General features: G+C 39.8%; 1 protein-coding gene across 1 annotated transcript; it reads right to left on the reverse strand.

Moving 5' to 3' along the window:
• Window positions 1-3393: 3393 nt before the first annotated feature.
• Window positions 3394-6762, reverse strand: LOC134865300 (E3 SUMO-protein ligase ZBED1-like). Its single transcript, XM_063884803.1, has 2 exons — window positions 6264-6762; window positions 3394-5520 (listed from the first exon to the last, which is right to left on the reverse strand). Exons 1-2 carry the CDS (start codon window positions 6627-6629, stop codon window positions 3844-3846), a joined length of 2043 nt encoding a protein of 680 aa, XP_063740873.1. The 5' UTR covers window positions 6630-6762; the 3' UTR covers window positions 3394-3843.
• Window positions 6763-19909: the final 13147 nt, after the last annotated feature.

Here is a 19909-nt window from a genome sequence, read left to right on the forward strand (position 1 = left end):
AATTATGCTTGAGCTTGTCTCCGCTTATTGCAAAAGGAAAAATATGTTCTCAGATGAATAAGGAAGGGGTGGTAATAATGTTTTCAGAGTAGATTTCTGTGCCCCAACGAAGACACAGAGCAAATGTGAGGCTTTTCTACCTGTTTCTACATTCATGAGTAAGTAGCAACTCAAGATTCGATCAAGCTCTCAGGATTTTGTCTCTAAGTGTCTATTTAACAACCAAAATAATTATGATAATGGATGAGTTAAGCAGTGAATACAATGGAAGTAAAACAGGAGAAGTATTAAAAGTCCCCTTACATCACATGAGGACACAAAGAACACTGTTTGTTGCTTGATATTGGGAAGTAATCAACAAAGGGTTTCACAACAGTCATGCTTTCTGGATAAAATAACTGGGCTCTCTTTCTGCCCATCCGTCTCACTAGCTGTCCTTCCACCAACCCCTCTGGAAATGAATCCTTCTAAGACCCCTTTTGTTTGTGCCAGTTTATGTGGGATCACAGTCATTTATAGCACTCCGGCTGTGCGTCACCCAAACCAGGACGCTTTTAAACAGAGCTGCTCAGAGAGATTAATCCGGCGGTGAGTAAAAGGAATAAAGGAAGAGGAGAATAGCTAAGTGCCAGAGAAGTGAAGTGTCCCTCCATGGACCCCAGCTGTGAACCTGCCTGCATCCTGATGTGATTTATTTTGTTGAGGGATGATAATACAGTTTTAATATAGGTCAAAAAGACTCTGCGGAACCATTCGACAAATCCTTGCTAAAACACAGAGTTAGTAGCAAGAGAGAACATCTGTATTCAAAATTGAGACGAGGAAGTGGTGAAGATAGCAAGCATCCTGCAACTTCAATGACTTGGCTTCTTTTAAGGTGCTCTTTGAAGTTGTCTTAGTGAATAGATTTAACTCATTATGGATCTTAAGCAAGGCTGATTTAGATAATAAATACATTTAGCAGGTGTCCTTCTCCACTGCCTTCGTTTTCATGTTGTTCTTTATGTACTTCTAGCAATTCGAAAACTCTGCAGGTGCATTAAGGGGCTTGCAAATGACAAAGGAAAACATTTGTAAAATTTTGGTTGAGCTCTAGATGTCTGTATTACAAACAGAGCGCTTTTTATTTTTTTTATGGCTGATCATATTCTTTTTTTATGGCTGATTATATGGCAGATTATTCCTCATCATTGGCCAGCCTGGTCTCCTGCTAAAGCGTAAATCATTTTTTCTCAGTATTCATTTTCTTTTTGATATACTGTATCTGTGATAACTTTCTAATCGGTCAGCAGTAGTTGTTGGAGAGTATTTACCTATGCCCATAACTTTGACCCAGTTTCTCAGTTTGTACTGCCCTTGCTGAGCACAGGCCTGCAACCTTGGGGTGCTGTGCTCTCAGTGTTTTGTCTCCCTATTCCTGCCTGTTGGCGTCACCTGATAGAGGTGTTGTAGTGCTTCGCCTGTTATCTTGTTATGCAGTATGTTGATTATTCTCTCAGAACCAGCTAAATATATGGGACCGGCCGGAGAAATCTTCAGAATTGGTCAGGCAACCGCTGTGTCAACTCGTGGCTGAAGCACATGTCTTGTCAATTCTGCGGACGCACGTATTTTATGCCAAACGAGAATACTTTTTGAAACTCAATCAAAATGTTTTTATTGCTTTTTTACATTTTATTTACGCTAAACACAATTCTGACTGCGATCCAGAAGATGGATTTCCCTCCAAACACAACTGAGAAAGCTGAATGGGAACATTGAAGGATTTGACAAGGTTGCATTGTGGGACTCAGTCACTGCATACTTGATGTCTGAAATGTGCAGGCACAGCCTTGACATGGTGTTTACAGAGTGATAGAAAACTATGAGGCTTTCTTTCACTGAGATTTCCTTGTGTTGACACCGGGACACCTCGATTTAACATCAAAGCACTTTGCAAAGTGCCCTTCAGCACTGAGTCAGCGTTTGTTCTGTTAGCTATGTTTAAGTAAACAGTGGCGCTTCTGCACATCATAGGAAATACACTCATCTTACGATGCATACTTCTCCACACATGCATCAGCATACTTTATGTGTGCATGTGTGCAGAATCTCATTCATGACAAACAAATAGACAAGCATGCGTATATAGACAAAGACTGAACGGTGCATATTTTGGCCATACATGTAAAGAAACCTCAGCTGACACAAAGCATCACTCTCTAAACAAAGGCTTCTAGGCCATTACACGAAATATAGCCTAGTTCAGAGAACCAATGTTTGGTGGAATATCAGAAAAAAAACCCACATCTACTGCATTTTGTTGTGTAATACAGAGCCGATGCAGAAAGGTAGAGAGCAGTGTCAGAGTTATAGACTATGTTTTCCACAACAGTGGTATTTATATATCACGAAAAGACTAATATAGATAGACCATCTACGATACGCATCAAACTCCAAGGTCCAAGAGACCTGATATGGACAATAGAAAAAAGATAGAGGAGATGGTGAAGGTCAAATCAAGGACAGAAGGATGACAATTTATACCTCAAGTGATTTTTCATGCTTTGAAAAACACTTTTTGCTATTTGAAACAAATAACTAATTTGTGAGGGTAGGAAACGGTTAATTGTTGTCATTACGCACCACTGTGTTGCACAATAGAAGGCAGTGGTAACTCTACTATTCTATACACACAGTCTTTTGTCCTGTGGTCTTGGGTGAGCTTGAGCCTTATTTTCCTGTGACAAGACGTTGGACATAGGCTGTCAAATACCGTATGGCCCAAAAAAATAAACAAAGAAGGACTAAAAGACAACAATCAAGACACATATATGGAAACTTATGGAAGCTATCGGCTGCTGCATCTCCATCCACTGTTGCTAAAGTGAAAAGAAAAATTCAGAAGTAAGTAAGTAAGTAAGTAAGTAAGTAAGTAAGTAACATTTATTTATAAAGCGCTTTTCACACACAGTCACAAAGTGCTTGACGACGGGCTAAAAAACACAATACATTGTGAAAGACACAATACACAATAAAAACTGAATAAACAATAAAACACAATATAAACAAACACTAAAAAATGCACAAACAGGAATGTCTTTAAATGACATTTAAAAGATTCTACAGACTCAGCGGACCGTAGGTGTGCGGGCATAGCGTTCCATAACTTAACTTAGACAACACTCGATCACCAGAGGTTTTAAATCAAGTACGTGTGACAGACAGTAGATTTTGCATGTTTGACCTGAAAGTGCGAGATGATGAATGAGGGTGAATTAGGTCAGCCATACTGTGTATGCAGTAGTGTTGTCACGATACCAAAATTATTGTTTCGATACCGATACCAAGTCAAGAATTGCGATTCCGATACTTTTTCGATACTTTTCCTGAAAAGGGAGAAACACTCTCAAATATCATTGATGTGCTTTATTTTAAAACTGGGGCAACATTCTTATCATAACACACTAATAAATGAACATATGAACAGCAGATATATTAAACATTTGAACAAAATATGAAATATCAAAATATAAAAAATAAATTAGAGCAATGACACTCAAGGTAAAAAAATAAATAAATTTAGCAGCATTATCTCAGTCATAAGAAACACAAGCGTTACCAGTAATAAACATAAATAACAAATTAAAGCAATGGCATTCAATTTAAAAAAACAAATAAAATGTAGCTGCATTATCTCTTATACTCACAACTGAGTTTAAAAAAAACAAATAAAATTTAGCTGCATCATCTCTTATACTCACAACTGAGTTTAAAAAAAACAAATACAATTTAGCTGCAGCATCTCTTATACTCAAAACTGAGTCTCTTAAGAGCATTAGCCCTAGAATGGCCAGCAGATATTCATTTCTTACACTTATTTAAGTTCTTGGCCAAGAACACTAGCATGTCTAAATGTTCTTCAGTCAGCCTGGAACGTCTTGGGCTACAGATATTTCCAGATGTGCTGAAGACTCGCTCTGAAGCACAACTTGATGCTGCAATGCAAAGATAGTTCTTTGCAAAGTGTGCCAGGATGGGCAGTTGTGCCTCATGTTGACTCCACCAGGCCAGGGGATCCTCTGCAGGGCTGATTTCTCTCAATTGTTTGTATTCAAGAAACTCAACATTTAGTCGTCTATCTGTGGGTGTTGCAGGTGTGGGAGAATGGTGCCTCGTTTCAGAATTATCTGCCCCTTTCTTCTCTGTGGTTATGGTGCAGAGCAAACTTTTTAAGTCTCTCTTATTCCTCTTTGGTGCAGCACCTGTTCCTCTAGGGTCCACTGGACTGTGGGGTGGAAGCTGAACGGCCTCAGATTTAAGGAGCAGCTCCCTCTTGATATCCTCCTCCATTGTTACAAAAGTATCTTTAAATCTCGGATCAAGGAACGTAGAGGTGTTTAGGGTCATCTGCAGGTTGTGGTCATCGTACCTTTTCTCAAAATCTCCTCTAATTTTGTTCTTCATTTCTATGGCCAAGGGGCGGTCGCCTTCCTCTTCTATTAGGCAGGCTTTGATTTTCCACATCAGTGGCAGGACTGATGATATGGTGGTTTCTTTCTCTCCACTCAGGGCATCAGTGAAGTCACTGAGTGGAGCCAAGACATCCCTCACTATTTCTATAGTGGTCATGTCTGTGTCTCTGGGCATCAGGTGCCACTTCTTCCGGTCCTCAGCCAGAACCGCAGAGACAGCTTGCTGCTGCTCACAAAATCGTTCCACCATGTCATAGGTGGAACCCCATCGGGTGGGCTCATCATGGATTAATGTATGTTGTGGCAGTTTTAAAGACTTTTGTTTGTCTTTGAACAGTCTAGACATCTTGTTTGATCTGGAGAAGCCTGACACAGTCTTACGGAGCCTGGACAGACAGCTTGCCACACGATCAATATCTATGGCTTTGTTCACTGCCAAATGCAGATTGTGCCCGAAACAGGGTATCCAGGTGTATTCACTGAAAGCTTTGCGGTTGTTTGACGCATTATCTGTTGTCATTCCAGCCATATTGGCCATGTCTAGCCCCCAGGAATCTGTGATAATTTCCTCCAGGGTTTCCTTTAGAGTGTCGGCTGTGTGATCAGAATACAATGCAGAGCACCCTAAACACCAGGACTGCATCTCCCAGGACTGTGTAATGAACTGGAGTGTTACTGCCATGTAAGTGTCCACAGTTCTGCTGGTCCAGAGATCAGTGGTGCAGGAGAAAAATGTATTCGGTGTGTGACTAAGTTGGGCACTGATTATCGCTCTTGTTTCATTGTACATCTTGGGAATTTCATTGTACATGAAAAAATTCCTGGATGGGACGTCATACCTTTTGTCGAGATTTTGCATAAGGTTTCTAAACCCAGCTTTTTCCACTATATAAACTGGCACTTGATCCAGACAGATGAATTCTGCTACTGCCCTGTTAAGCCGTTTTACCTCCTTGGACTCCCTGGGGTACTTGTTGTGCTGCTCAAACATAGCTTGGAGGGTTGGCTGCTGGGTTGGCTGCTGCCTTTGAGGAGTTGCTCTTCCAGAGCCCATAGCTGCAGACCGCTGTAGCAGAAGAAAATGGAAATATTTAAAATATGATGGTGATAAATGTGTCATAACGGAGGACCTAAATAGTTTATGTGTGATAGTAACAATAACTTGTGACTAACTTAACATCTCTATGCAGTGGTAGTGATAATTGCTAACATTCACTTAACCATAACATTACCATTATTCATAGGATATAATGAGTTAACCTAATGTTGTTTAAACTGTGACATGGATTAATATAGGCGTTTCCTGTACTTCAATGTCTGATTTCTTTGATGGTTAACTTTATATTTGAGTCCATAATTTCTTACAAGGCAAAGGTTTCATATAGGCCTACACCTCCTTTGCGTACAGCAGGTTCATGCTCTTTAAATGCTGTAACCCAATACAGGCTAAATAAATCACTGACAAACATGCACATGCTGTGATTTTTATCATATAGGCTAATAAAGGCTATAGATCATTTTAGCTGATGTTTTGTATGCTTTATTTTAGCAGCTTGCGAATTATTTACGTCATCTATGAAAGTTGCGTTTTCAAAGAAAGATGCTGAACTAGCGTTAGGCAGGCTATTGTGGTTAGCCATGAGGATAATGCCCATAGTTAGCCTGCTATTTCTGTAGATAGCCTGGTCAAACTACGGTGGTGCAAAACAGTGACTTGTCACAAAATAAACTATAGCCTTCTCATTTGACTTGTTTTAAGGGCATGAAGTTCATGAACGTGATGATACATGTTATATTTCACATACTAACCTGTCGGTCTTTAAACTCCTTGTGCAACTCGGCGTGCTTGTCGGCCAAGTGTTTCGCCAGGTTCGAGGTGTTGGCTCCCTTAGTTTGCAATTGTTTGTAGCACTTACGACAAACAGGTCTCGACATATCGGTAGCTTTGCCCTCACTGTCAGCAAGGTAGGCAAAGTACCTCCATATCTCACTCCTCGCGTCATCTTTATCAACCAGCCGTGGACCGGCGGCCACAGTATCACTCGCACATGCAGCCATCTCTCTGTAGTGTTTGTTAAATGACAGCAGCAGTGCAGCCTCTTGCTGCGTGCGTGAGGAGAAAAAACACGGACGTCCATAGGGAGGCACTCGAGCGTGCGTTGCACACACCAACATGAAATATGTCTCTTACAAATATGGAACACGGACATTCTAGAAGTATCGATACTAATAAATTTAGGAATCGTGACATTTTTAATTTCCAAGAATCGCGGTGCTTTTGAAGTATCGGTACATCGTGCAACACTAGTATGCAGGAGTCTGACCGTGCAATGCTCTGTAGGTGAGGGTGAGGATTTTAAACTGGATCCTACAAGCTACAGGGAGCCAGTGGAGAGATCTGAGTATTGGGGTAATGTGAGACCATTTATTTGACAAGTGAGTAGTCTAGCAGCAGCATTCTGAATGGCCAGCAGGCGATCAAGAGCAGACATGCTGAGAGAGGAGAAAAGTGCATTACAGTAGTCAATGCGAGATGAGATAAATGCATTTATAATCATCTCTAGCTCTGCCGTTGAGACTACTGATCTCAGTTTACTAATGTTTTGTAAGTGGAAGAAACAAAGTCTGGTCAGTTGCTTAACATGGGTGTCAAACGACGCGGACCTCCGTCTTATCAGCATTGAGCTGTAGGAAGTTTTCTGCCGTACAGTCTCTAATAGCACTAAGACAGTCTAAGAGCCTAGATATTCTACCTCTACAGACCAGTATGTATCCATTGACACATGAAGTATTACACGATTACCACACACACTCTGCAGTAGCACTCATCCCATCAAGTCTCTTATCGAACACTATACAATCTCCCTCACTCTTCCCTGATCACCCCTCAATCAATCAACAGCACGGTGGTGATTGGCTTTCATCTCTCTCAGCCTGATTGTCTTGGTGATTTGGTCTAAGTGGACATCCAGCCTCTGTAGAATCTGCGAATGCGGGCGGGTCAGACTCTCTTTGCCTGAAATGAAAGGTCTCTTCAGAGGATGAAAATCAGCTCATGACCAGATGAAGCTGCAGGGTGTCTTACTGTATAGAGAAAATATTATTGAAGCAATGTTCACAGGCCTTTTGATAAGCATTTTACTACCGTACAATACCGCATAGTCTCTCCCATATGATAATTACTCTCCAACAGAGGAGAGAGACAACACTTTTCTCTATCAAATCAGTATCAATACTTTCACTAGTGATAAACCAGGTGATCAAATATATCTCAATTCCACTTGTATTTCCAACTCATCTCAAACAGATCATGCGGCTAACTGTAAAGGGAGTAATGGGTACATTTTACAATGTGACGTTTTATATCTTTCTTCAGCTGCTCTGTTTTTCTTATTATCTTGGATTTTTCTTATCACTATGACTAAGACAGTATCAGTGTGACAATGAGACACCATATTTGCAGCGAGAGTTGTTGCAGTATTGACTGGAGATTATAGATTATTTAATATCCCTGTAGGGACTGTACATTTTAGGGTTAGGGTTAAGATAAGGAGGTAAGAGCGTAACCTCCTTAGACAAACAAAGGTAGTGAACTTTGTGTCTCATTTGTGTAGCTGAAAGGCTCAACTCAAAACAAAAACATCAACAACTGCCTTTTTATCCTTCTTACAACTGCAATTAAAGTGCTTTCAACAAGGATTCAAGTCTTAATCTTGCTCTTTAATCCAACATTGTTATTGTGCCTTCAGGAGTTGGTTTGTCTATTTATTTCTAGTAGCAACCACTAGACAATTAGTACATTTCAATAAAATGTTCTCTTCATTATATATCCATCACTATCTGAGACCAACATCTTAGAAACTGTTTTTTTTTTTACAGTGGACATTAATTGTATCTCCTTGTTCTCAAGAGTGTTACAGCGGCCCATGCAGGCCCACTTCCTTACTGTTTTGTTGCTAGATGTAGTGTTTCGATCTGATCCTGTGTCTCTTCTTCTTGCGGTTGGATCCAGTGTCTCAGTTAGGATACTTCCTCTAGTACCCTGACATGTGGTACACTGTGAACACTCAAATTGCACATGGCTGCTGTGCCATCACTGGTAGCAATGATCCCTGCTGTTAGCTAGTTAGTTAGCTAGCGTTGTTATTGTCTGTGGAAGCAAGTCATAACAGACTGCTCAATAAACCAAATAAAATGTATTGTTGATTATTTTCGAATAGTACCATACCAATATACACCAACGTTCAGACCAATATGAGTGTTTCATGTTGTCATACTTTGCATAGTTTAAGAACAGAAGTAAGCGACTGGAGACACAGCATAAGACTTTTACTCTGATGCACTGCTTTTGCTGGATCCTGAATCTTTTACTGTCTTTCTCCCTTCAATATCTGCACTACTGGGACCTTTCTATTCCTGCCTAGGCCATCATGGTCACAAATCCACGGACAGAAGAAAAAAGAAAGGAAAAAATGTTGTCCTGACATAAAAGCAAACCTTGAGGGAGACAGGAATTTTAGGGCTCCTGGGAGGACACGTCTGTCCTTAATAGAGCTGCAAGACAGAAAACCCATATTGTACTTGCTTCAGAGTACTTTTTTGTACTGTTATATAGTTTAGCAAGGAAAAGATAGGTCTTCACAATATAATAGAAATCTATGTTTACATTTCACAAATCCTTGGTTTTCCAGTCATCATGTTTTGCTTCATGGATATGATGATTTTCTGTACATGTTTTTGTCACAAATGTATATTTTTTATTTTATTGTATTGTAACTATATGGTCTTGTTTTTATATTGCTGCTGCAACATGCACATTTCCCAAATTGGGATCAATAAAGTAATTCTATTCTATTCTATTCTATTAACATTCAGTGGACAGTTTTTTGTTGGATCAAATTCGATTTCAAATAAAGGTTTTGGATATGACAGTGATTCACTTAATTCGTCTATATACAAATATTGATTTTTGATGTTCAAATATTATGGTTGGCAGTATATTCTGGTATTTATCTTCAAGGAGATCCCCATGTCTCAATAAGAACATACAGCAACACAAACATGAGGCCTCCAGGTCCCCATGACCCTGGACATCTGCACTGTCATTGAACCAAGCACTGCCCTTGTTTCCCCCATCCAACAGTTGCAATGATAAATAAGTCCTTATACTGAATGAGTACCTTACAAAGAATAATTGGTTCTGGAAATTAATATGAAGTCAGATGGTGGCATAGATGTATTTATATGATAATGACCTTGAAATACCATGATTAAGCCATCATGCTCGAGTACCAGATCGTGTGCCAATATCTTTTAGTTGCTCTCTTTGGATAAATGTCATCTTGTGAGGGCAGCAAGGTGCAATTACGCCTGGAGGCCTGTAACAGAGTTGTTAGCTGCTCTGTGCCTCTGTGCCACGGAGAGCTTCCTTGAAGTGCCAGGTGGTTCCCTGGATTTCAATGACTGCTCTGTTTCCACAGCTGCTATAGCAGTAAAACATTTGCTTGAGCTGCCGGCCAACAATATCACCTTCCCTGGAGCAGCAGAGGAGAGGGAGGACGTGGCTATCCTTCAGCCAACATTCGTGCTAGATGGCACTCTGATTCCTGCTTTGCTCAGAGAAAACCAACTCTACAGCTGCCAGAGAATTTCACCATGATTACCCATGTTATTTGGAGCCGTTAAGCTGCCATCACATGTTCCCTGTCGGGGCCAATTCTGAATAGGAGATCACATCTTTGGTGATGGCCAACTACATAATGGTTAACCACCCAAACCTTTTTTCCGTCATGCATACTAAGAGGAGAGGTGAAGGATGAAAATGGCACCATGTTTTTTCAGTAGAGCTTTCTCATCGAGTCTTTCAGGAGCTAAACACCACATGCTGTGTGGTTGAGGTTGTTACAGGATTTCTTCATTATGTGGCAAATAAAGCCCACATCAGTATGTCAGAGGATGACTTTGTATTTGTCGGAACAAATGAAGGCAGGTTGAATTATAAACTCCACCCCACTACCTTGACCTCCTTATCCTCCTTATGCTGAGAAGAATGTCTGTTAGACTTTTTCATGGATCTATCTTAAAAATGGTTGTTTTATTGGCAAATTATACTGGCTATTTTGAGTTGACCAAGATTTTGTCCTACTGTTTATAAAGAGTGAGGGCTTTCAAAGTGTATCAATTTAAAGAAAACGTTCAAACATAATTATTGGAACTTCTTTTTCTACTATTTGTGGACTTTAATTCAATAAGGTCATATACTCAGAATTCATGCAGAATGTACATTTTGTGTAACATTTTGGTATATCTAACTTTGACTTAGTAATGGATGAGAAAATAAAAAACTGTAGCTTGAATGGCCTACCTTAAACCTGCTTGCAGAATTTCTTCATTAATTACTTCCTGTTTTTTTCAGAACATCAAACACTTGTCCCTTTTACCCTACTCACAAACTTTTCCCCACGTCTCCTCCCCCACTACTTCAGTAAATTCTTATTTAACTATTTTAAAATAACAACATGCTGACTAAAATGTATGGTGAGTCTAAACATATTTTTATTTAGGTTTGAAATGAAGGATTCAGGAGCAATAATCCTCCTACAGAAGAAGTGCACTTCTCAACCAAGGGTTAAGAAATGTGACATAATTGACAAAGTATTTTAAGTAAATACACACTCAGTAGAGTACAACATCAAAAGGGAAAGAAAAACATTGAAGCATTAAGGTCTGAGTAAGTCCAGAGGGAAGGAAAGTCCTCCGGCAAATGAAGAGACAGTGCCAAGTATGTCAAAGACTCAGAAAACTTCAGCAGAAAGAAAATACACATTGGGAGTACAGACAGCACTCTGAAAACTGATACTAGAATTATATGAAGGGAATCTGGAGTTCAATGTTACTTTTGTGGCATCAGGTCTGCAGAATTCTGATTATTTCCTGTCTGAAAAACCTCCAGAGAGAGCAAGTGAATAGATGTAAAGTACTGGCTTTGTCTCTCAGGGAGGGGAGGCGTTTCAATATTTGAATTTTGTTTTCATAAAATCTTTCTCAACCCAAATCCTGCAAACAGAAGACAACTTTCTGACATGATGTAAATGTTGTCATACTCTCGTTTAGACATTTTGTGGAACCAAGCTCAGCTAATTTTAATTGAATGTCTCATAATAATTTAATATGCAAATAGCTTCTGAGAATGTTAAACAACAAGAGAGAAAATGAGGTATTTTGTTCCCTCAATAAAGACTGTCAGGCAGCGGTTTACAAGACTAATAGAGGAACAAGGAGAACACCAACAGATCCTTAGGCTTCTCCTTGGTCACCTTACAATACATGTAGTCTGCCATTGTTGTTTCTTCCTTACATTCATTACACAAAGTAACAAAGGTAGGAATGCGCAAATTGAGGAGAGGACATCATTGAATCCCAAACTCTCCTTTATTCATGTCCACATTGACAAAAAACATTTGTTTAAACGATTACACTTTAAAACTCAAACTGCTTGTGGAACAGAGGCCCAAATGTTAGATATCCTTTATCCCAAATTCCACACAGTGACTGAAGCCTGGTGACCGCAGGGGGTTGTCAACAAAAACCTTGAGATGAGAGTTTAAGGTGAGTGAAAGATTTTGTGCAGCAGTACAGAGACACAAGATACAAGCAAGATATCAGAAAGTCCTTTTGTGCCTTCACAGCTAACACTCTCATCTCCACTAGCAAAGATTTTCACACCCACAAATCTTTTAACTCCTTTGAGATGTGGAAATAACACTGTACAGAGGGATGTGAAATCTGATGTGTGCCGACAAAAGTTGCAGGAAACGGATGGATGATGTCGACGAAGAGTATCTGAACCTGCAGGTCTGACTGTTGTTAGAAATTCCCCTCTGATGTCTCCACACTTTCTGAGATGCCGCATAAAGCCTGCGGGGAAAATACTGAGGATCTGAGTATACTTCTCTGGCTGTTTCTCACATTCACTGTGAGAGGTTACTTCAAGTGAAGGAAGTTTCACTTATTTTCAGGTAAATCACGTGTGCACTCACTGTGGGGTTGGAATCACCTGGAGTTTACACACAAAATTGAATAAAATGTATGCTGCTATTGTAATTATCCTTGTGAATAAAGGCCAATATGAGTGGAGTGCACAGTTGGTCCTTAAAATAATCCTATTATAGAAAACATCTTCTTCAAAGCCATTAGAATATAAATATGTGTCTATGTGTAATGCATAACGATTTCAATTACAGACTACAGGAAGTGAAATAATCATAAAATGAATATTAAGATGATGAAGTATGATTAAAGCTTATGAGTTGTGACATTATTCTCCCCCTTTATGTGTTATCTGCTTATGTTCTCATTATATACTTATACATTCAGTGTTGACATTTAATACAGGCCTTTTAAATGCAGTAAACTCAAATGAAAAACAACCAGCTCTCCTGCTTTGTACTAAGGCAGAGGGACTACAGGGAATATACTGTACAAATAAATGGCCTGAGGCTGTAATACATAAACAAGCTAAATAAAAACTTAAGGTTTGTATCAACGACATCAACTTGGTGCCTGAATCACTGAAAAGGCAGGATCTCCATATGACTTTATGAAAATTATTATACTGTGTATCATGGCATCCACAGTCTGTACTCTTTACTGTTGACAAGCCGCAATTAGCATAGCTTAGCATAAAGACTGAATGAGCCAGTACAGTTTTGTGGCAATTTGCTAATATTGTGCATCTTGTTTTCACATTTAAAATAAACACACTTTGTCTAAAGTTGTCGAAACAAACAAGTAATGCTGTTTTCCTGGGGAGGATGTTTATTTTGGCATGAGCACAAGAGGATGCTTGTCAGGAAAATGATTGCAATCAGTTTGAGTCCTTCGAATTGACTAAAGGTAAAATAACTAGGTAACATACTGTATATTATTGTTGACATGAATAATGCTAAACATTCCAATTGATCCCTACTCACAATAACCGTAAAGGTTATCTCCTGGCATCCTATTAAATACATTTTGCAGGATTCAATCGAGGGAGAAGTTTTTCACCATCTGGTGATTTTATGGAAAAACGCTTGAGAACCGCCAAGCCTAACAGGATCCTACTGTTGTTTAATGATCCTGTCAGCTGGGAGAGGGATCGAAAAGACTATATAGTAATAAAAGACTTACTGTAAATACAAGTTTTAACAGTACAATAGCAGAATTCAGAAAAACAGAGAGAAACCATAAAAAACAGATTGGATTTCAGCAAGGGCTCCCAATTATCCCTTTAGTGTTCTTACACTCAGACACATATTTTATATACCTTAATGCCTTGGAGACTATATTGCTGTACAGTACGTAATATACATGGCTATCATTCATTCTGGCTTACTGTGTCCCCAGTGGCAGTTTGTTGCCCCCAAGCAATCTCATCAAATCCATCTGTACCGTCATGTAGGGATGTATAGAGTAGCTATTTGTGTCCTACACCTGTCAACAAAATCTTCAATGTCCATCACATACTGTATCTCCTGAGGTTTACATAACCATGCTTTTTAAGTTGAATTTACAGTATGTAGGTAGCAGATGGATATGTGCATTATTTTCATGGCAAAACAAGGCTACTACAAGTGTGTGTGTGTGTGTTTCCAGTCTGATTTGTCTGTCCACGTTGCCTGGAGCTGATCAAAGCTCCTTTCTGCTGTGGAGGAGTCCCCAGGGTCAAAGCATGCATAATAACATAAACGTACACACACACACACACCCTCTGACTTATAACAATCTCTTCAATAATTAAAACCCACGTCCATTTTGGTTCAGCAGCACAAACATGCTGCTGCAGTATTTCATGAACCATAACTACTCGAAATAGGTCATGAAGACAGAAGAAGAAGAAGAAGAAGAAGAAGAAGACATACTTTTATTAATCCCTTACAGGGAAATTGCTTTCTCTACTCTGTTGTGTTGACACAAGGGAGCAGATAGAGGTTAGGTGCCTTGCTCAAGGGCACCTCGGCAGTGGCCTAGGAGGAGAGCTGGCACCTCTCCAGCTACCAGCTCACTCCATATTTTTTTTGGTCCGATTGGGACGTGAACCGGCGACCCTTCGGTCCCAAGACCAAGTCCCTACTGACTGAGCCACTGCCGCCCCAAAATGTATGTATGAAATGAATAAAATTAACAAATAAACAAAAGAACATGCTTTGAGATTCTAAATAAAATGTAATTAAGAAGGAAAAATATCCTCAAAGTTTGCCCTGTATGACAATCACTAGGGCTTTAATGCTTTGGGTACAGTGACGACATAACAGATGCTGTGTTCACGCTTTACTGGCCACACCTGCAGTGCACATACGGAGTGGGGTTGTGTGAGACAAAAAAGTATTATGTTTTTTTTCTGGTTTGTTTCGGATTATTTTTTTCACTTTCTTTGAAATTCATCCTTTCCCTGTCATTCAACCTGCTATTTTAATCTCTTATCATCTCATATCAAAGGATGCAGGTGAAAGCAAACAATAAATAAGAAAAACCTCAAAGGCAAACAGATGTAAAGTAATTTCCTGTACATAGTTGAACAATGTAAATGTAAAAGTGATGCTAACACCTTTTGTAAATGAATATAAACAGACATGAGGTCTAACGTATAGAACCGATATTTTATAAGATCTGCAATCAAGCAAATGTTCCCGTTCTCCAGTAGGGATCCAAACCCAAGAGCACTAAACCGATACAACCAATGTTCATAAGGTTCAGTTTATTCAAATTCAGCAGTCAGGCTAACAAATCCAATAAAGGGGGCAGGCAGAATCTGCTCAGACAGAAAAAGCTCCGAATCTGGTGATCAGTCAAACTGGCAAACAAATCTAATCAGGGGCAGGCAGGAAACTCGCGGTCCAAAATCAGGCAGGCAGGGTCAAAACCGGACAGAACAGGTAACTTGCAAATGCAAAAGGATCCGCTGGTGAGCATGGGAAAACACACAAGACAATCTGGTATAGGACATGTGAGAGTGAGGTGGTTTTATACTGTGGAGCTAATGAGGGAATGAGTAGCAAGTGAGAGGAATGAGCTGATTGCAGGAGCCTGGAGAATGGCAGGAACTGAAATGACTGGAGAGTTATGATATGCAAAACCCCAAAACAACTGTGTAGAACTTGTGACACAAATTATATGTAAAACATCTTTCACCAACTACCCAAATGGCCCGTTAGACCATTGTTTTCTAGCAAGCGAGCCACAACAGGCTACTGGCTAACCATGACATACAAAAAATTCTGAGCTAGCTTTTGTATTACTGCGGTTTCTCTCTTTCGACTTGTTCTCTTTTGGTCCCAACAGTTTCTGTATGTTTGGGATATTAATTTCAACGCTCTTCTTCCTATGGGACTGGAGATTGGGTTTTCCTGACACGAAACACAATGTAATATATTTTTACAGCTAAGCTTCTGTTGGGAATTACCTCCTTGTAGTCGATCCAATGTGATGGTAATTGAAAAAAGTAATGAAATGTCATACCATTGATCTAACTATCCGATTTATGTCATATTATCAATTATTTTTGTAATCAATAACAATTACTTTGTTTTTCAATACTGTTGTCACTGTTTTATCATTGCTTCAAAAACAAACAAAAAACCCCCAAAACAGCTGTCTTTTTTTGAGGAAACATTTTAAAAGTCTCATTTTTTATCCTGGCGATGGCAGCTTGGTCCGCTTCAGTGTAAATCTTTTGTGTCTTATATTGTCTTTAAACTGCCTTTATAATTATTCTGAATCGGTCCCCGATGCATTATGGTGATTTGAATGCAAATACACCAGGCAGTTTAAAGACAATATACACAAAATATTTACACTTAAGACCAAGCTGCCATTACCAGGATACACAATGAGAATTGTTCCTGCTTATTATTAGGGTTCTGTTGAACTCAGTAATGTATTAATACATGTAGATTGTGATACAAACCGGTGAGGAATAACATAAAATGGCGGACAGTGGAGCATAAGTTTGGATCCAAACAGGGCAATCTAAGAATAATATGTTCTTAGAAAATATGTTTGTTAAGTATATGTTGTTAAATCTTTGAAAATGTACTCAGATTTACAATTGGACACGTATAAGTTGGAACTGTAACTGAGATGAATCAGGCAGAAAAAATGAACAGAATGAAACTCATGTTCAGCCCAGCATGCTGAAGTTTGACCAGTATATCTCAACGTATGCTCTTTGTTAGCGGGGGAACTTTTAGTTCTGACTTTGTGAAGACTTCAGTTTTCTGTTTTCTCGTGATCCCTGTAGGTAATGCTACTCTCTGTTTTCTGTTATTACTCGCTTGCCGTTTGGCATGTTTGCTTTCTTGTTATGCGATCTGGTCAGTGTGTGAAGTGACAGACGTTCAAGGTTGATTCAGACATCAGACTGTGCGTTGGATGAATGTTTAAACACACTCTCACTCCCATCCTTTTCAAAGGAGCCTCTTCATCTCCTCAGCCCTCCTGCTGAGCACCCTCACTGGGCAGAGGGAGGCTCATGGCCAGCCTCTCTAATGGCTCCCGCCGTCTTTCATCATCTTTTTCTTTGTTTTTCTGTCATTTTTTTGGTTTGAATGTAATTGCTTTCTTTAAAACAAGATAAGAGGAAAGAGCATTAGCAAAATCTTCTGCTTTAATCCTCGCTGGAGACTAATCTGACCCTGCGTTTTATTCTGAAATGTTTTTGTTGTGATGCTTGTGAACCTCAGAGGGCACATTTAACAAAGGTCAGACTTCCCTTTCCTGAGAGTGTGCTGTGACAAATGATAATGCATTAAAACCTTAGCTGCAGTGATGACTTGTAGCAGGCTTTGTGTGGAATTGCAATGAAAAGCTTGGGTCACAGGTTCCTTAAACAATACAATATTAGTATACAACACATGCACTTCCCCTATGTGATTGTGATGTGCTATATGTGACATGTCCTAATGTGTGCTGTTTGTATGCTGTTCTGTGTTGCTTGTGGTCATGTATATTTAGAGTGCTGGCATACTGCATGTAATCACGTGTTTTTCACACACCTGTGTTTTTAGAATTGCATTTTAATGTTCTCTTTCATCCTATCTCTTCTATGGTCTTGTCTTTCTTCGTTTGTTCTTAATTAATGCTCGTGATGGATTATTTTTTTAGGGTGTCGATTATCATCTGGCTGTTGACAACAGCTGGAAATGAGCCATGTTTGCTAAAGCTGCCCTAACTTTATCCGTGTTTGTTCCTTTTCAATAACAGCTGCAGGTTGCACTTAAAAAACATCTGTATTCACTTTATCCCTGCATGTGCCTCATTGTGCCTGTGTCTTTCACTGTTGTTGAAACACATCTCTTTGAATCAGGTTTCTCCCTTTTTCACACTCCCTCTCACTCGCTCTCGCCCATCGCTCCCTGAGGGGATCCTTATCAGTTTTAGCCGGCCTCACCTCTGCCAGTTATGAAAGAGGTTTGAAGGAACGATGGCAGACATCGAGATCGAGAGACAATGAAAGAGGAGTTGGAAAGAGGAGTGTAGAACAGCAATCAAAAGGTGAGGAACAAACACCACTGAGGACAACAGTGAGGAGTTGGCTGGGGGGGGGGGACAAAGATGGAGGAAAAGGCCCGCATGCACGCACTACTCCATAGGTGTTATTTGCACAGCTTATATTTCCATTGAACCACACAACCATTCCTGCTATTTAATACCTAAGAATGGAAGAGAGAGGGGATAATGTAAGAATGGGAGGAGGGATTTTCTCTCACCCACTCACCTGGGGCACAAGCCATTGATTTGAGTTCTTTTTGAGTGGCTATTTTATTTACACACAACTTTATTTATTCAGACTCACGTCGGGGCTCAGGAGGAGTCAGCCAATTACCTATGCATTATTGACGAGGATGCTGGCGACCTATCATGACTCCTCTCCACCTCTTTTCTCCCTCTCTCCTTCTCCCTCTTCCATCATCCATCTTCGTCTACTTTTTCATTCCCTTCCCTTCTCATTTTTTCATTTATTTTTCACTTTCCGCTTCGAATTCCCTCATACGTTATAATCTTTTATTACCCTATCTCTCCCTCCTTTAGTTTATCTTCTCCCTCCTTCTGTCATTCTTAATCTCTGTTTCTCCCCTTTAGATTTTTGAGGTATTTTAATTGAAAGCAACAATGTTTCACAACTCTATCTTGTAAATTAATGGTGATTAATACAAAACATTTAGATCATCCCTTTGTTCTCAATCTCATAAAACACAGTGGTGCTTCATCATGCTGGTTTCCCAACTCTGAACCTGACTAATCTTTGGAGTTGGCACATTAGGGGAGGTTTCTTTCCAGGGAGACAGAAAGAGAAAGTAGCACATCTGAGGTGAACAGGAAACAGGCTCCCCTCCATGCACCTTGATGTGAAAAACCCACAGGAGTTCTGACCACATCACTGAAGGCGCTGGATGCATCCTCCTCCTCTTCCACTTCAAAAGGATGTTGGCTTCATTAAAGAACCGCACCATGAAACATGAGAAAGCACCACAGTGTTTTTCTCTTTTTGCGAGATAGCACTTAGAAACACACACATTCACCAAAAACCACTGGAGCATATGCAATTATGTGTGTATATTTAAATGGCAACAGACACACAAATGTACACATAAACACACATTGTTGTATAATCACTGAACAGGCATGGCGCAGTGAGCTGAGGTACAAACCAGAGAAAGAGGTAATTAAAGCCACATATACCGTAGAAGCAACAATGAACAAACAAACAAACAAACAAAGTGCATGTCAGCAAATCTGTTGTGCCAGTTGTTGGCGGACAAATTGGACCTCCGGGACCCCTTGGAAAAATGACACACAAAACACAAAGAGAAAATGGAAAGGAGAGAAAAAAAATTGAGTTTGGACTTCGTTGAAAGCTTGTGTATGAGTTCTTAAAGGGCAAACTCTTCCTCAGAGATGTTATAATGAGTGTGTATGTTTGTGTGTGTGTGTGTGTGTGTGTGTGTGTGTGTGTGTGTGTGTGTGTGTGTGTGTGTGTGTGTGTGTGTGTGCGTGTGTTTGTGTGTGTGTGTGTGTGTGTGCAGGCTACTGTGGCCACACGTCCACACATTTGTCAATCTTCAGAAAAGAAGCAGCAGATCCTGACAAACACGTTTCCTGTGAGTTATATATTTATCATCTCCGTTGGCTCGGTAATTATTCAGCTGTGTACATCAATCTGTTCCTGCACTGATTAATTATTCTTTAAACAGCATAAATAGTATGCTTGGATTCAAATTCCTTAACAGCTGACAGGCAAAATAGGACCGATAATAAGCTCATTAATGCTGCTTTGTATAAACAGACCCAAACAATGCCTGGAAACACTGAACACCGGCACAAACCAAAATGGGACCAAGACTCACATGTACGGTATGGACAGAATAGAAACGTATACAAACTACTGTGATGAGGTATACTGTTATGGAAGTGGC

The sequence above is a fragment of the Eleginops maclovinus genome, chromosome 5 (genome assembly GCF_036324505.1).
Source record: "Eleginops maclovinus isolate JMC-PN-2008 ecotype Puerto Natales chromosome 5, JC_Emac_rtc_rv5, whole genome shotgun sequence".
Classification (NCBI taxonomy): domain Eukaryota; kingdom Metazoa; phylum Chordata; class Actinopteri; order Perciformes; family Eleginopidae; genus Eleginops; species Eleginops maclovinus.

Coding starts and splice junctions, on each gene's coding strand:
- LOC134865300 (XM_063884803.1), bottom strand. CDS start 6,629: ATGTTGGTGTGTGCAACGCACGCTCGAGTGCCTCCCTATGGACGTCCG. Junction 5,521..6,263: donor AGGAGTTTAAAGACCGACAG/GTTAGTATGTGA, acceptor CTTCTGCTACAG/CGGTCTGCAGCTATGGGCTC.